This window comes from Geotrypetes seraphini, chromosome 10 (assembly GCF_902459505.1).
Source record: "Geotrypetes seraphini chromosome 10, aGeoSer1.1, whole genome shotgun sequence".
Classification (NCBI taxonomy): Eukaryota; Metazoa; Chordata; class Amphibia; order Gymnophiona; family Dermophiidae; genus Geotrypetes; species Geotrypetes seraphini.
Window position 1 is genome coordinate 431,905 of NC_047093.1, and position 14,357 is coordinate 446,261.

General features: G+C 47.8%; 1 protein-coding gene across 5 annotated transcripts in view; it reads left to right on the forward strand.

Moving 5' to 3' along the window:
- CCDC57 (coiled-coil domain containing 57) overlaps positions 1-14,357 on the forward strand; it is a 411,998-nt gene that overhangs the window by 113,672 nt on the left and 283,969 nt on the right. For 4 of the 5 annotated variants that reach the window (XR_004540808.1, XM_033960323.1, XM_033960322.1 and 1 more), the window contains exons 6-7: positions 5,981-6,055; positions 9,016-9,216. Coding sequence is in view for 4 of the 5 variants with exons in the window: in XM_033960323.1 (XP_033816214.1) it covers positions 5,981-6,055; positions 9,016-9,216 (276 nt within the window). In the remaining variant the exon portion in view is untranslated. The remainder of the gene's footprint in view (positions 1-5,980; positions 6,056-9,015; positions 9,217-14,357) is intronic. The other variant, XM_033960324.1, reaches the window with a different exon arrangement.

The window sequence follows — 14,357 nt, forward strand, 5'->3', positions numbered from 1 at the left end:
GACTGATTTTTTGCCTAAATAAATGGGACCACATAACCCCCTACTACAAAAACTCCACTGATTGCCCCTGGAGACAAGAGTACCGTATTTTCACGCAAATAACACGCACCCGTATAAAACGCGCACACGTGTATAGCGCGCAGAAATCACGATGATAAGCACAAAAACTTTGGTATAACGCGCTCACGATTATACCGCGCATGCTGCCCGACTCTCCGTTCACCCCCCTGACTTCCGTGCACTGCCCCGCCTCTCCGTGCGCTGTCCCGACTCTCCGTTCACCCCCCCCTGACTTCCGTGCACTGCCCCGCCTCTCCGTGCGCTGTCCCGACTCTCCGTTCACCCCCCCTGACTTCCGTGCACTGCCCCGACTTTCCGTGCGCTGTCCCGACTCTCCGTTCACCCCCCCCTGACTTCCGTGCACTGCCCTGACTTTCCGTGCGCTGTCCCGACTCTCCGTTCACCCCCCCTGACTTCCGTGCACTGTCCCCCCTTGAAGGTCTGTCCCCATCCTGAAAGCCTGATGCCCCCCCCCCCGACGTCCGATACATCCCTCCCCCCGAAGGACCGCCGATTCCCCAACAATATCGGGCCAGGAGGGAGCCCAAATCCTCCTGGCCACGGCGACCCCCTAACCCCACCCCGCACTACATTACGGGCAGGAGGGATCCCAGGCCCTCCTGCCCTCGACGCAAACCCCCCCCCCCCCCAACGACCGCCCCCCCAGCCGACCCGCGACCACCCTGGCGACCCCCACGACCCCCCCACCCCCCTTCCCCGTACCTTTGGTAGTTGGGCCAGAAGGGAGCCCAAACCCTCCTGGCCACGGCGACCCCCTAACCCCACCCCGCACTACATTACGGGCAGGAGGGATCCCAGGCCCTCCTGCCCTCGACGCAAACCCCCCTCCCCCCCAACGACCGTCCCCCCCCAAGAACCTCCGACCGCCCCCCAGCCGACCCGCGATCCCCCTGGCGACCCCACGACCCCCCCACCCCCCTTCCCCGTACCTTTGGTAGTTGGCCGGACAGACGGGAGCCAAACCCGCCTGTCCGGCAGGCAGCCAACGAAGGAATGAGGCCGGATTGGCCCATCCATCCTAAAGCTCCGCCTACTGGTGGGGCCTAAGGCGCGTGGGCCAATCAGAATAGGCCCTGGAGCCTTAGGTCCCACCTGGGGGCGCGGCCTGAGGCACATGGTCGGGTTGGGCCCATGTGCCTCAGGCCGCGCCCCCAGGTGGGACCTAAGGCTCCAGGGCCTATTCTGATTGGCCCACGCGCCTTAGGCCCCACCAGTAGGCGGAGCTTTAGGATGGATGGGCCAATCCGGCCTCATTCCTTCGTTGGCTGCCTGCCGGACAGGCGGGTTTGGCTCCCGTCTGTCCGGCCAACTACCAAAGGTACGGGGAAGGGGGGTGGGGGGGTCGTGGGGGTCGCCAGGGGGATCGCGGGTCGGCTGGGGGGCGGTCGGAGGTTCTTGGGGGGGGACGGTCGTTGGGGGGGAGGGGGGTTTGCGTCGAGGGCAGGAGGGCCTGGGATCCCTCCTGCCCGTAATGTAGTGCGGGGTGGGGTTAGGGGGTCGCCGTGGCCAGGAGGGTTTGGGCTCCCTTCTGGCCCGATATTGTCGGGAAGTCGGCGGTCCTTCGGGGTGGGGGTGCGAGTGGTCCTGCCGGGGGGGGGGATGTATCGGACGTCGGGGAGTCGGCCGGGCAAGAGGGCTTGGGCTCCCTCTTGCTCCGATCGTGGATGCGGGTGCGGGTGGGAGCGCGTGCGAGTGGTCGTTCGGGGTGGGGGTGCGAGTGGTCCTGCCGGGGGGGGGGATGTATCGGACGTCGGGGAGTCGGCCGGGCAAGAGGGCTTGGGCTCCCTCTTGCTCCGATCGTGGATGCGGGTGCGGGTGGGAGCGCGTGCGAGTGGTCGTTCGGGGTGGGGGTGCGAGTGGTCCTGCTGGGAGGGTGAATCGGGCGTCGGGCGGGGTGGGAACTATGTTTTAAAACTTTTGTATACCGCGCTCACGCATATAACGCGCGAGGGGTATGCGCGGTAGGTAAAAACGCGTATAACGCGCGCGTTATATGCGTGAAAATACGGTATTGTTCAAATTCGCGTGTCTCTGTTTCAAATCCATTCTCGGTTTGGCCCTTCTGTACCTGGTCTCCCACTTCAAACTAGACTGCTCCACCAGGCCCACACGCAGAACACGCATGTTCAGCCACCCTACAATAAAAACCTGCCGATACAAAAGATTCCTTGACAGAACGCTTGCCTTCCAAGCAAGTCTACAGAACGACTGGCTAAGCAGCACCATCATGCACTCCTCATCCTACCTCAGCTTCAGAAAATTAATTAAAACCAACCTGTTCAACCGATTTGTGACAAGAATTCCTAAAGCCTTCACTGCTTATCCCACACTATATGACCTACCCTTCTTTGTAAATTGCCCCGATCTACTTCCTATTGACCAAGAATTCCCAAAACCTTCACTGCTTACCCCACAATGTACGACCTGCTCTTCCTTTTGTAAATCGCCTCATCTTACTCTTATTGTAAACCCGTCCCTACAATGTTTCCTTACTCTGTACAAACATTCATGTACTCAAAGACTTCATTGTTTTTTTCGCTGTATGTCCAGCTCCTCTTTATTGTAAACCGCCTCGAACTACCTTGGCTTTGGCGGTATATAAACAATAAATTATTATTATTATTATTAAATGTGCTAAGTATATATGTCTGTATAACCTGATGCCTTTTAAGAAATGCCCCTATGAGGAAACCTTCACTAATGGTGGGAATGTGTCTCATGGACCACCTACAAGAAACCTCATAAATACCCAGCCAATACCCCCTCTGCCACTCTTGCAGTAGGCCCTAACCCCGGTCCCACGAGTACTGCAAGCCACTGCAATCCCATGGTTTTTACTTTCACTGACCCACATAACTGGAATGTCAATGCCCAGGTCTGGTATGCTAAAAACTGAATAGGATTCTACATTGATGGTAAAGGACTAGACCCAGGCACTGTTGTGTATGTCCGTATTGTATCCCACCCACATTCTCCTGTCCATCAATCTGTGGTGTTTCCCCAATTTTATGAAAATATGAAAGTAGATATTGATATTCCTGTAATCACTAGAAATCTGTTTATACAGTTTGCTGAAACTATAGGCCAGACTCTTAACATTAGCAATTGTTTTGTATGTGGAGGGACTGTTATGGGAGAACAGTGGCCATGGGAGGCAAAGCAGCTGGACATGTTAAACCTGACTTCACAGAACCTCACTTTCATGTCAGGCCAATGACCTTCACGATGGGCCTTGCGAACCTCCATTGTTGCTTCCCACTGCCTTCAGCGTATTGGACCCCCTCTTCAACGTCCAGGTTGGATACCTCAAGTGTTCATCTCTCTGGTCTTTTAACACCTTCACTGTTGCCTGGGACCCCTGGCCTGCCAAGAACACCTCCAATTTGCCAGGTCAACCCCTTCAGACACTGCTTAATGGAACTTCCTATGAACGATGATCAGCTCCTGATGATCGATATTGGCTCTGTGATCTGTTTGCTTACTCTTGATTGCCTGCTAACTGGACTGGTACATGTGTACTTGGCATGATTCGTTCCAGCTTCTTCCTGTTACTGCTGGCCGATGGTGAACACCTGGGAGCCCCTGTATTCGACACCAGGGGTCGCAAAAAGCGGTCTACTTCCACTAATTCCCTTAAAATAGGTGAATGGGGTGATGATTGGCCTGTAGAACAGATCATCGCTGCTTATGGACCTACTACTTGGGCTGAAGATGGTTGCTATGGTTATCAGACCCCTATCTATATGCTTAACCGCATCATTCGCTTGCAGGCTGTTCTTGAACTCATTACCAATGAAACAGCTCGTGCATTGGCTACTATTGGCAAGGCCAATGCTAAAATGCACACTGCTATCTATTAGAACTGCCTAGCTCTAGACTACTTGCTGGCGGCAGAAGGTGGCATCTATGGCAAATTCAACCTCTCCAACTGCTGCCTTGAACTTGATGATGATGGTAAAGTGATCGAGGAAGTTGTGGATCGTATCACCAAACTGGCTCATGTTCCTGTCCAGACCTGGCGTGACTTCACTGCAGACTGGCTCTCTGGCACCTTCGGCTCCTGGTTGCCCTCTGTCTCAGCAATGAAGACCATCTTGCTGGTTGCCTCCCTGTCTTCTCTGCTCCTTTGCTGCCTGCCCTGTGTGGTCCCCATAGCCATAAAGCTGCTCCACTGAACTGTTGACTCCGCTGTTGACCGTTCCACTGCTGCTATGGCCCTTGCACTCCCCCAGTATCGACCAGTCCCTACAACAGATCCTGACCTTCCTCCTTCTTGAACTTTGTCAGGCTCGTCTCCTTCCTCCTTCATTCGACTAGCCTGAAAGGGGGGACTGAAGGAGTCTGGGACTGGTTTTCCTGAGTTTTAAATTAAGTTTTCTCTTTAATAAAATGCTGAATTATGTTTAGTTGCAGACCTAACTTATCTCATGTTCTAGCTTGCCTACATTGGGTGTTTTAGCTTGGGCATTTTAGCTTCTTATGGTTATCTCAGCATACACAATATTGTATTCCACCCTCCTGGACATGTAACAGAAAGACTGCAGGGCTTAGATAAGTGACCTGCTAGTGTGAGCTTAGGACCAATGATTGTTAAGAAAAGTAACATGTGAGAAGTTCTTTCTAGAATTCAGTTGTATAGCCAGAAAAGTGTATAAATATCTCTGTAACTTCCTGGTTTTGGGACTTCTGAAGCTGCCAACTTGGTGTTCGGGAGTCACATATATGCTGAATAAACCCTGTTGCTTTCTTCAAGTCTCTGATTATTGTGTCTGAGTGACCTTTCAAATGTAGAGACAAACAAGCGCAGTGCTCAGGACAACACAGTGTACTGAACACAGTTGTAGAAAAAAGAAAAAACCCCAAGTACTTATTAGCTGTGAAAAAATCTCTCCCTCAGTTGTGTAAACATAGAAACATGATGGCAGATAAAGGCCAAATGGCCCATCCACAGTAACCATTATCTCTTTCTCTCTCCAAGAGATCCCACATGTCTATCCCATCAACATCGATGGAGGGACTGAGTTCATTACCTCTTGATGATTACAGCATAGAAATTTAAAAGGTTCCTTTCGAATGGACAGTGTTTTGTAGCATTGCAGTGCACGTCTTCAGCTTTACACAACTGAGGGAGAGATTTTTTTCACAGCTTAATACTTGTATTTTTCTTTTATTTTTTTCCTACAACTACACTGTGTTGTCCTGAGCACTGTGTTTGTTTGTCTCTACATTTGGATTTGAAGCACAGGTTTTTCTCAAGTTTATGCTTGAGTTTTTTTTTACTGAGCTCCCCCCATATGTAAGAGGAGCCTATGATTAACAGACTGCAAGCCTGTGTGACTTTGATTATTACATTACATTACATTAGGGATTTCTATTCATTATTTAGCGTGGACTGGAATGTCCTGCTTATGTGTCTGAAGCTTGTTTTGTTTAACTAATTCATGAGTCCAGTTGCTCAGTACGGGCACAGTATGACTGTAATATTTGTCAATTTATTGTGTGTCTATGTTTCTATGTAACATGTTTGATATACTTGTAATTTCAGAGCAGAATAGATATGTTCTTCAGGGAGTCTCATCGCACCCCTCCACAGGTATTTCAAGAAGGGGCTATCACCTGCTTTGAAACTGAAGGGGGCAGCAGAGCCCTCTGGTGAAGTAGGAGGGATTAAAAAACCGGAGTGGATTCCTTCTGCATGTCTCGTGGGCAATGGGATATTATCCATCCATCCACCTATCTACTAGAAAAGATATTAGCAGGGTAAGAATCAAATCTCTTTAAAATTTCAAGCTGCTTTTACTTTATTCCTAAAAACAACTTAATGAAGTGAAAGTTTTTTTTTATATAAATGGATTAAATCTTTTTAAAAAATTTTCCTTTACTACATTTTCTAATATAGGGTAAAGGAACTAGAAGATAAAATTCAACGGTTGCAGCTAAGCTGGACAAAGAAAGAGGAAGCATTTCAAAGGAAGTGAGTTCTTTTAAGTCTGCAAAGTGTAACAAATGTTTGTTCAAGAGGGTTGAAGCAGACCAGAGTGTGAGATGTTTCTCTGTTTAGTGTTGAAAGTATTGAAGAATGAACTCTTGCTATTCATGAGGATATGGTTCCAAAAATCTGTGCAAACTGCAAAAATGTTTCTGTGGGAAATATGGAGTTACGCTGCTGCTTGCATTTTTAGTAGGTAGTTAAAACTTCACCTATCTTTTGCCATTTGCAAGACAGATTGTAGAAGTCTGTCTTGCATCTGCTTTGCTTCCCCCAGTGCTGGAGTTGCTGGATCTTCTTCAGATTTTTGCCATTTGCAGGACACAGACCATAGATGTCTACCTGGCTTTGGCCTTAATTCCCACTATTCTTATCCAAGATAACACCTCAATAGAATGTCGTGTTTCCATCCTCTTTCTATTTAGGCACCCCCTGTGTCTATCCCACACATTTTTGGATTTGCTCACCTTTTTTTACTCTACTAGGTCTCCTGGAAGGGCGTTAACTACCCTTTCTGTGTAAAAGCATTTCCTGGCAGTTGAAATTTAATGTGGACAAATACAAAGTGATGCACATTGGGTAGAATAACCCAAATCACAGTTACCAGATGCTAGGGTCCACCCTGGGGGTTAGCACCCAAGAAAAGGATCTGGGTGTCATTGTAGACAATACGATGAAACCTTCTGCCCAATGTGCAGTGACAGCCAAAAAAGCAAACAAGATACAGTGGTACCTCGGTTTACGAGTATTTTGCAAGACGAGCAAAACATTCGCAAAATCGGCGCCTCGGAAACCGAGCACGCTTCGATTTGCGAGCGCCCCCCCTGCGAACCGGCACCTTCCCCCCCCGCGATCCAGTACCCCCTGCCGCCATCGGGCACCCCCCCCGCCGCGACCTGCGGTCCCCCCAACCCACCCGAACCCTCTTCTTACTTTTCTGTAGCCTCCACAGCAGCACCGGCACCAGCACCAGCATGTCCTGTGCGTGGTGCCGGTGCCGGTGCCTGAAGATCTGCTTCCTGTGCAAGGCCTGAGAGTTCACGTCGAACGTGAACTCTCAAGGCCCAGCACAGGAAGCAGATCTTCAGGCACTGGCACCACGCACAGGACATGCTGGTGCTGGTGCCGGTGCCGCTGCGGAGGCTACAGAAAAGTAAGAAGAGGGTTCGGGTGGGTTGGGGGGACCTCAGGTCGCGGCGGGGGGGGGGGTGCCGGTTCACGGGGGGGCCTTCGGGGGGAGCAATGCCGGTTCTCGTGGGGGGGGGGGGGAGCAGCGCTGCTGGCCTCGGGGGGGGGGAAGGTAGGGGGTGGAAACATATCAAAGCAAGTTTCCCTTACTTCCTATGGGGAAACTTGCTTTGATATATGAGCATTTTGGATTACGAGCATGCTCCTGGAAAGGATTATGCTCGTAATCCAAGGTACCACTGTACTAGGAATTATTAAAAAAGGGATGGTTAACATGACTAAGAATGTTATAATGCCTCTCTATCACTCCATGGTGTGACCTCACCTGGAGTATTGTGTTCAGTTCTGGTCTCCTTATCTCAAGAAAGATATAGTGGCACTAGAAAAAGTTCAAAGAAGAGCGACCAAGATGATAAAGGGGATGGAACTCATCTCGTATGAGGAAAGACTAAAAAGGTTAGGGCTCTTCAGCTTGGAAAAGAAACGGCTGAGGGGAGATATGATTGAAGTCTACAAAATACTGAGTGGAGTAGAACGGGTACAATTAGATTGATTTTTCACTTCATGAAAAATTACAAAGACTAGGGGACACTCAATGAAGTTACAGGGAAATACTTTTAAAACCAATAGGAGGAATTTTTTTTTCACTCAGAGCGAATAACATAGCTGGTTTTAAGAAGGGTTTGGACATTTTCCTGGAGAAAAAGTCCATAGTTTGTTATTGAGAAAGACTGTTTGCCCAGGATTGGTAGCATGGAATGTTGCTACTCTTCGGATTTTGGCCAGGTACTGATGACCTGGATTGGCCACTGTAAGGACTGGCTACTGGGCTAGATGGACCATTGGTCTGAGCCTGTAAGGCTATTCTTATGTTCTTATGTACTCCTAAGTCTTCCTCCTGCAACCGCATGTCATCTAGTTCTACCACTCCTACATCTTTAGAAGAGGTTTGTTTGAATATTAATACATTTCAAGTTTTTAAATGTCTGTATCATATCACCTTTCTCTCCCTCTCTCCTTTACGCTAGCATATTCATATTCATGTCTTCCAGTCTCTTCTCATGTGTCTTATGACACAAACCCCATACCATTTTTGTCACCTTTCTTGGTCATCTTGCTTATCCTTAAAAAAATCCAGTTGTTTACCTGGGGTGTTCTCATTTTTTATTGCAGGTCATATGTTAACATTCAGATTAATGCATGATAAATGCAGCCTATTAACTGCCAAATGCCTTTCATGCTCATTCTGTCTAGAAAAATTATGAATAATTCAGTAACGGGTGGTTTAACATATTGAAACTGGCAAACTACCACAAAACTCATTCACATGGTTATGTTGTAGACTGTTTGTAGTAGAAAGGCCCCTTTGTTTCATGTGATCTGTGTGTAGGTTTTCCCAGGGGAATAGTTTGGGCAGCGTAGAGACAGAATTGCAATGTATGCACATATAGGGTCCCAAAACTAACTAATTTTATAAAGGCACAGAAACATCTATTTTATCTTTATAAAATATGCTTTTAATGAGCATATTTTTTGTATTTTCAAAATTACACATGCTATTTTAATCAAAGAAAGTACCTGAAGGAAATGAAGGTGCACGTTATCTGCAAGTATTTTTTTTCTTAAGAAATTTTCAAGGTGAAACCTAAATCAAAGTGCGCAGGTAAAAAGTGCCCGTGTATTATAGGTAATATATGAGGACAGAATAGAAATTGCTTGTTATGCATTAAACTGAAATATTTTGCATGTATTTTGAGATATGAGCAACTGGACCGCCTTGCCCGGGAGAAGGATGCAGCATTGGCAGCAGTAAAGAAATCCCATGCTGAGAAAATGGAAGCTTTAGAGAATCAAATCTGTCATTTGCAGATAAGCAATGAGACTTTAGTGAAGGAGCTTCACAGGATGGAGAGAGGAAAGGCTGATGCCTTGGCAGAGAAGGAAGCAATTATTCAAAAGTAAGTGAAACACTGTTTCGGTTTAACTGTGGGCCACTGAACTAGCATCAATACCATTCCCTTTGACATGTTTCATATTTTTTTTACATTTCTATCTCTTTTTTTACTTGGTGAATGAGATTGCAGTTTGGCAACTCTATTCCCCTAACAGCAAATTCTATTCTGGTGTATATAAAAGCTTAGCGGTATTTTGATCTGTGTAAAAAAGAAACAGGATGAAGATTTTTAGCAGAATCATTTTAAATTAAAATAAATACAGATTTATTTTATATCACTTTAAGAACATAAGAATAGCCTTACTGGGGCAGACCAATCCAGGTCACTAGTACCTGGCCAAAATCCAAGGAGTAGTAACATTCCATGCTACCAATCCAGGGCAAGCAGTGGCTTCCCCCATGTCTTTTCCAGTAACAGACTATGGACTTTTCCTCCAGGAACTTGTCCAAACCTTTCTTAAAACCAGCTATGCTATCCACTCTTACCACAACCTCTGGCAATACGTTCCAGAGCTTAACTATTTTCTGAGTGAACAAAAATTTCCTCCTAGGGGCGTGGCTTGGAGACGAAGGAGAATGGTCGGGTGACTGAACTGCTCTGTGAAAAAGGCTCAAATAAGTAAAATATAGCTACAGAAAAATAGTTGAAATTAATTAAAAAGACGAGGATCAACAGCATAATGGCATCGGGTAAGCTGACAAAAGCTAACTCAGCGGGAGGAAGTAATAAACGATCAAAAATGGAGCCGATAGCCCCCTCTAAAGTTCCGTTGCCAACGGATGATGCAGAAGACATTGACATCGTTAAGGAACTTCGGCAGATAAAGGAAATAGTCTTACAAAGTGCAAAGAATATCCAGGAAGTTAAAGAAGAGCTGGCAGGGCTTAAATTAAGTTTGAAGGTGGTAGACGTTAAAGTGGAGCAATTAGATAAGAGAGTGGAAAAAACGGAAACGGAAATAGCTCAGTGCAAGAGAGACTGTAAAGAAATAGAAATATTAAAGAGGGATCTTGAGGATTGTTCCAATTGCGAAAGAAGAAATAATTTAAGGCTGATTGGGGTCCCGGAAGGGGTAGAAAAAAATAATCCTATTGCCTTTCTTGAGCAGTTTCTACTGAAAATTCTACCTCTGACAGTTAAATTTCCTCTAGAAATAGAAAGGGCGCAGAGAGTCCCGACTAAAAGATTTGATAATCAAAAGGGTCCGCGTCCTTTAATTTGTAAGCTGCTCCGTTATCAGCAGGTGGAGGAAATTATAAGACTGGCAAAAGAAAATAAGACCTTGAAGTGCCAGGATTCAAAAATATATATAGTGCCAGATTTTGCAAAAGCGACGGCTCAAAAAAGGAAAAAATTGCTTGAATTGAGACCGCAGCTTAGAGCGATTGGAGCAAGGTACGGTCTAATGTACCTAGCTATTATGAGGGTCACTTTTGCAAATAAAACTTCAAACTTTGATGATCCATTGAAAAGAATTCTTAGAGCAATGTGAACAGCCTATGAATACATAAACTGAGACTATAATTTAACAGAAGGATTGGAATAAGAAATACTTTGATTCTGAGATGTTTTTGTTTTTTTTTCCTCTCTTCATTTGATTTTTTATTTGTTTTGGTTGGTTTCTGATATAGAATATTTTGTGGAGATTTGAATTGCTGATGGAACTGATTGGAAGGATTCTATGATGACATCATTCCACATGCTATGAATCTCAGGGATATTAATGTGAATGAACATTCTGATGTCTCTGCTTGAGGTGGATATAGAGTGACTGGCTCTAATTGTTGAAATTAGGCTCCCTACAGAAGTTAGGGCAGTTTTAAGTAACATTTCCAGCCCTTTATCTGATATTGATGTTCCAGGCAATAAACAGCAATTTATAGGATCCTGCTATAGACTCTTTTTGAAGTGCTGGAATATACTGATGTCAGCTTTATAACATTCTTGACACTTTAGAATTGAATATAGTCTAGCTGAGGTCAAAGAGCACTTTATGTTAAATGGAAACACTAATGGTTTCAAAGATTAAGGAAAGGGCGATAGATGATGGAGATTTCCTTAAGTGCATAGGACACTTTACAGGAAAAGAGGTGGTTTAAACAGAAAAAGAATTGTATTGGATGATTACTTGAACTGCGCTAAAAAAGGAAAATAATTTGGAAATATGAAGGGGACAGAAGCCTGATTGCAGATAAATCCAAATTCTAAAGAGAATATAAACTTATTCTAAAAGAATGCAAGTTGTTTGGAAAAAGAAGTGACTTGGAAGAAGTGAAAGAAAGATCAAGGAAAGTATGAGATGTAAAGGATAAAGCAGTTTATCCCAGGACAAGCAGGCAGCATATTCTTTACGCATGGGTGACGTCACCGACGGAGCCCTCGGTACGGACCTTTTTAACTAGAAAGTTCTAGTTGGCCGCACCGCGCGTGCGCGAGTGCCTTCCCGCCCGACGGAGGAGTGCGTGGTCCCCAGTTTCTTCGTTTCCGCGGAGCGAAGAAGACGCGTGTGTTTTTTCAACGGCCGTTGAAATCACTTTTGCCTTCCCGCTCGCGCTTTTTTTCCATATTTTTCTTCTTTTTTGCCTTCGGGTTTCTTTTTCATTTGATTTGTAAAAAACAAAACAAAAAAAACTTATATTTTTTTCCCTTTTTTCCGTCTTTGCCCCGGCGGGGCCTGTTGCCATTATACAGGCCTCGGGGTTCGATTTTGCGGAGGCTGTTTTCCCCTTCATGCCCCCGCAAGTCGGTTTTAAGAAGTGCCAGCGGTGTGCACGCCCGATCTCCCTCCCTCACTGACCCACACAATTGGTGTTTACAGTGTTTGGGTCCGGAGCATCGGGCGGACTCCTGCACCCGCTGTGCCACTCTTAAAAAGCGGACGCTTAAAAACCGACAAATCCAACAAAATCTTTTGTTCGGCACCGGGTCGACGATGGACTCCTCGGCATCGACAGCGGTACCACAGAAATCGGCACCGTCTACTTCGACACCGCCCGACCCCACATCGGCGTCTTTGGCGCCAGGTAAGCCGGCTAAGAAGCCTCCCTCTTCCCTCGAGCGTCCACCAGCCACAGTGGCGACACCGACATTACCGGCCTCGCACCGAGCCCGAAAGCGCTCCGCCCCGATTTCGGTGAGTGCCTCGTCATCGGCCTCCTCATCGCCGGGGCGTGGAGCGGCACCTAAGGAACCGAAGAAAAAGAAAGCGGTTCCGGTGCCACCCCTGGATGACCGTATTACGGCCATCCTACAAGTTCAACTCCAGGAACAGTTGCAGCGCCAACTCGAGCACCTGTTACCTACTATCCTGGCACCGCTCCTTTCGGTACCAGACCGGCCCGAGCCCCGTACCGAGCCCCCGGTATCCACCCCATCGGTACCTATCAACACCTCCATGCCGATTCTTTCGGCCGAGCAACTTCATGCCCATCCGGTGGTTCACTCTCATACCACGACGGATCCTCCTCGGGACCGGGCAGGACACCATACTTCCCGGGACCGGGATCGACGCCGGTCCTCTTCGCCCGGTACCGTTTCGGTGCGCTCTGGAAAATCTTTATCCAAGACTCACCACACCGCACCTTCCACCCCGGTGTCTCGACATGCACACCCAGAGGTCCGGGACCCAGACCTATGGGAAGAGTCCCCCCCCGGTACCGAGGAGGATCTCTCCTCGTCTGATGAGGATCCATCGGCACCCGATGCCACCTCCAAACCTGAGCAGTCCTCCTTTTCGAAATTCCTCAGGGAGATGTCTGCAGCCTTGTCCCTTCCTCTAGAATCGGACTCTAAAAAATCTCAAGCCTTCCTGGAGGCTCTAGATTTTGAACAACCTCCTAAGGAGTTCCTCAAGCTCCCCGTACATGACATCCTACGGGAGACTTTTTACAAAAATTGGGAGAACCCCCTTACGGTACCGGGGGCCCCCCGTAAACTGGACAACCTCTATCGAGTAATCCCTATTCCAGGGTTCGACAAGTCTCAATTGCCCCATGAGTCCCTTCTTGTCGAATCCACCTTAAAAAAGACTCAGGGCTCCAGTGTCTATGCCTCTACCCCTCCTGGCAGAGAGGGTAAGACCATGGACAAGTTTGGCAAGAGGCTCTACCAGAATGCCATGCTGGCCAACAGAGCAAATAATTATTCATTCCATTTTTCATTTTACATGAAACATTTGGTTCAGCAGCTGTCTGCCCTTCAGAAATACCTCCCGGAGCGCAAGGTTCCACTTTTTCAGCAACACATATCTGGCCTCCTTCAGTTGCGAAAATTTATGGTCCGCTCGATATACGATTCATTCGAGCTCACCTCCCGTGCCTCTGCCATGGCCGTAGCCATGCGCCGCCTGGCCTGGCTGAGAGTCTCAGACCTGGACATCAACCACCAGGATCGTCTGGCGAATGCCCCCTGTCTGGGGGATGAACTTTTTGGAGAGTCCCTGGATTCCACCACCCAGAAACTCTCCGCCCATGAAACCAGGTGGGACACCCTGATTAAGCCGAAGAAAAAGGCTCCACCTGCACGGCCTTATAGACCTCAATCATCCTATCAGCGCAGGTTCTCAGCCAGGCCACTCAATCCACCTTCTCAACAACCTCGGCGACCTCGTCAGCAACAACACCATGCCCAGGCTCGTTCTCAGACCAATCAACCCAACAAGCCTCTTCCACCTGCAAAGCCGTCTCAGCCCTTTTGACTCTTCTCTCCAGGGCATAGCCAGTCTTCCACCTTCGCTACCTCTTCCACAACCAATCGGAGGTCGTCTCAGCATATTTTTCAGCCGTTGGGAGGTCATCACATCGGACCAGTGGGTCCTCAACATCATCCACCACGGCTACTCTCTCAACTTCCAGACTCTTCCACCGGACAACCCTCCCGTAGAGTCTGCTTCACACTCATCTCAAACCCCCCTCCTCCTGAGGGAGGTTCAATCCTTCCTCCTTCTCAATGCCATCGAAGAAGTACCTCCAGAACAAAGGGGTCAGGGATTCTACTCCCGCTACTTCCTGGTACCCAAAAAGACGGGAGACCTCCGTCCCATTCTCGATCTCAGGTGTCTGGTCAAGGAGAAGTTCAGAATGCTCTCCCTCGCCACGCTTTACCCTCTTCTCTCTCAACACGACTGGCTATGTTCCCTGGACCTC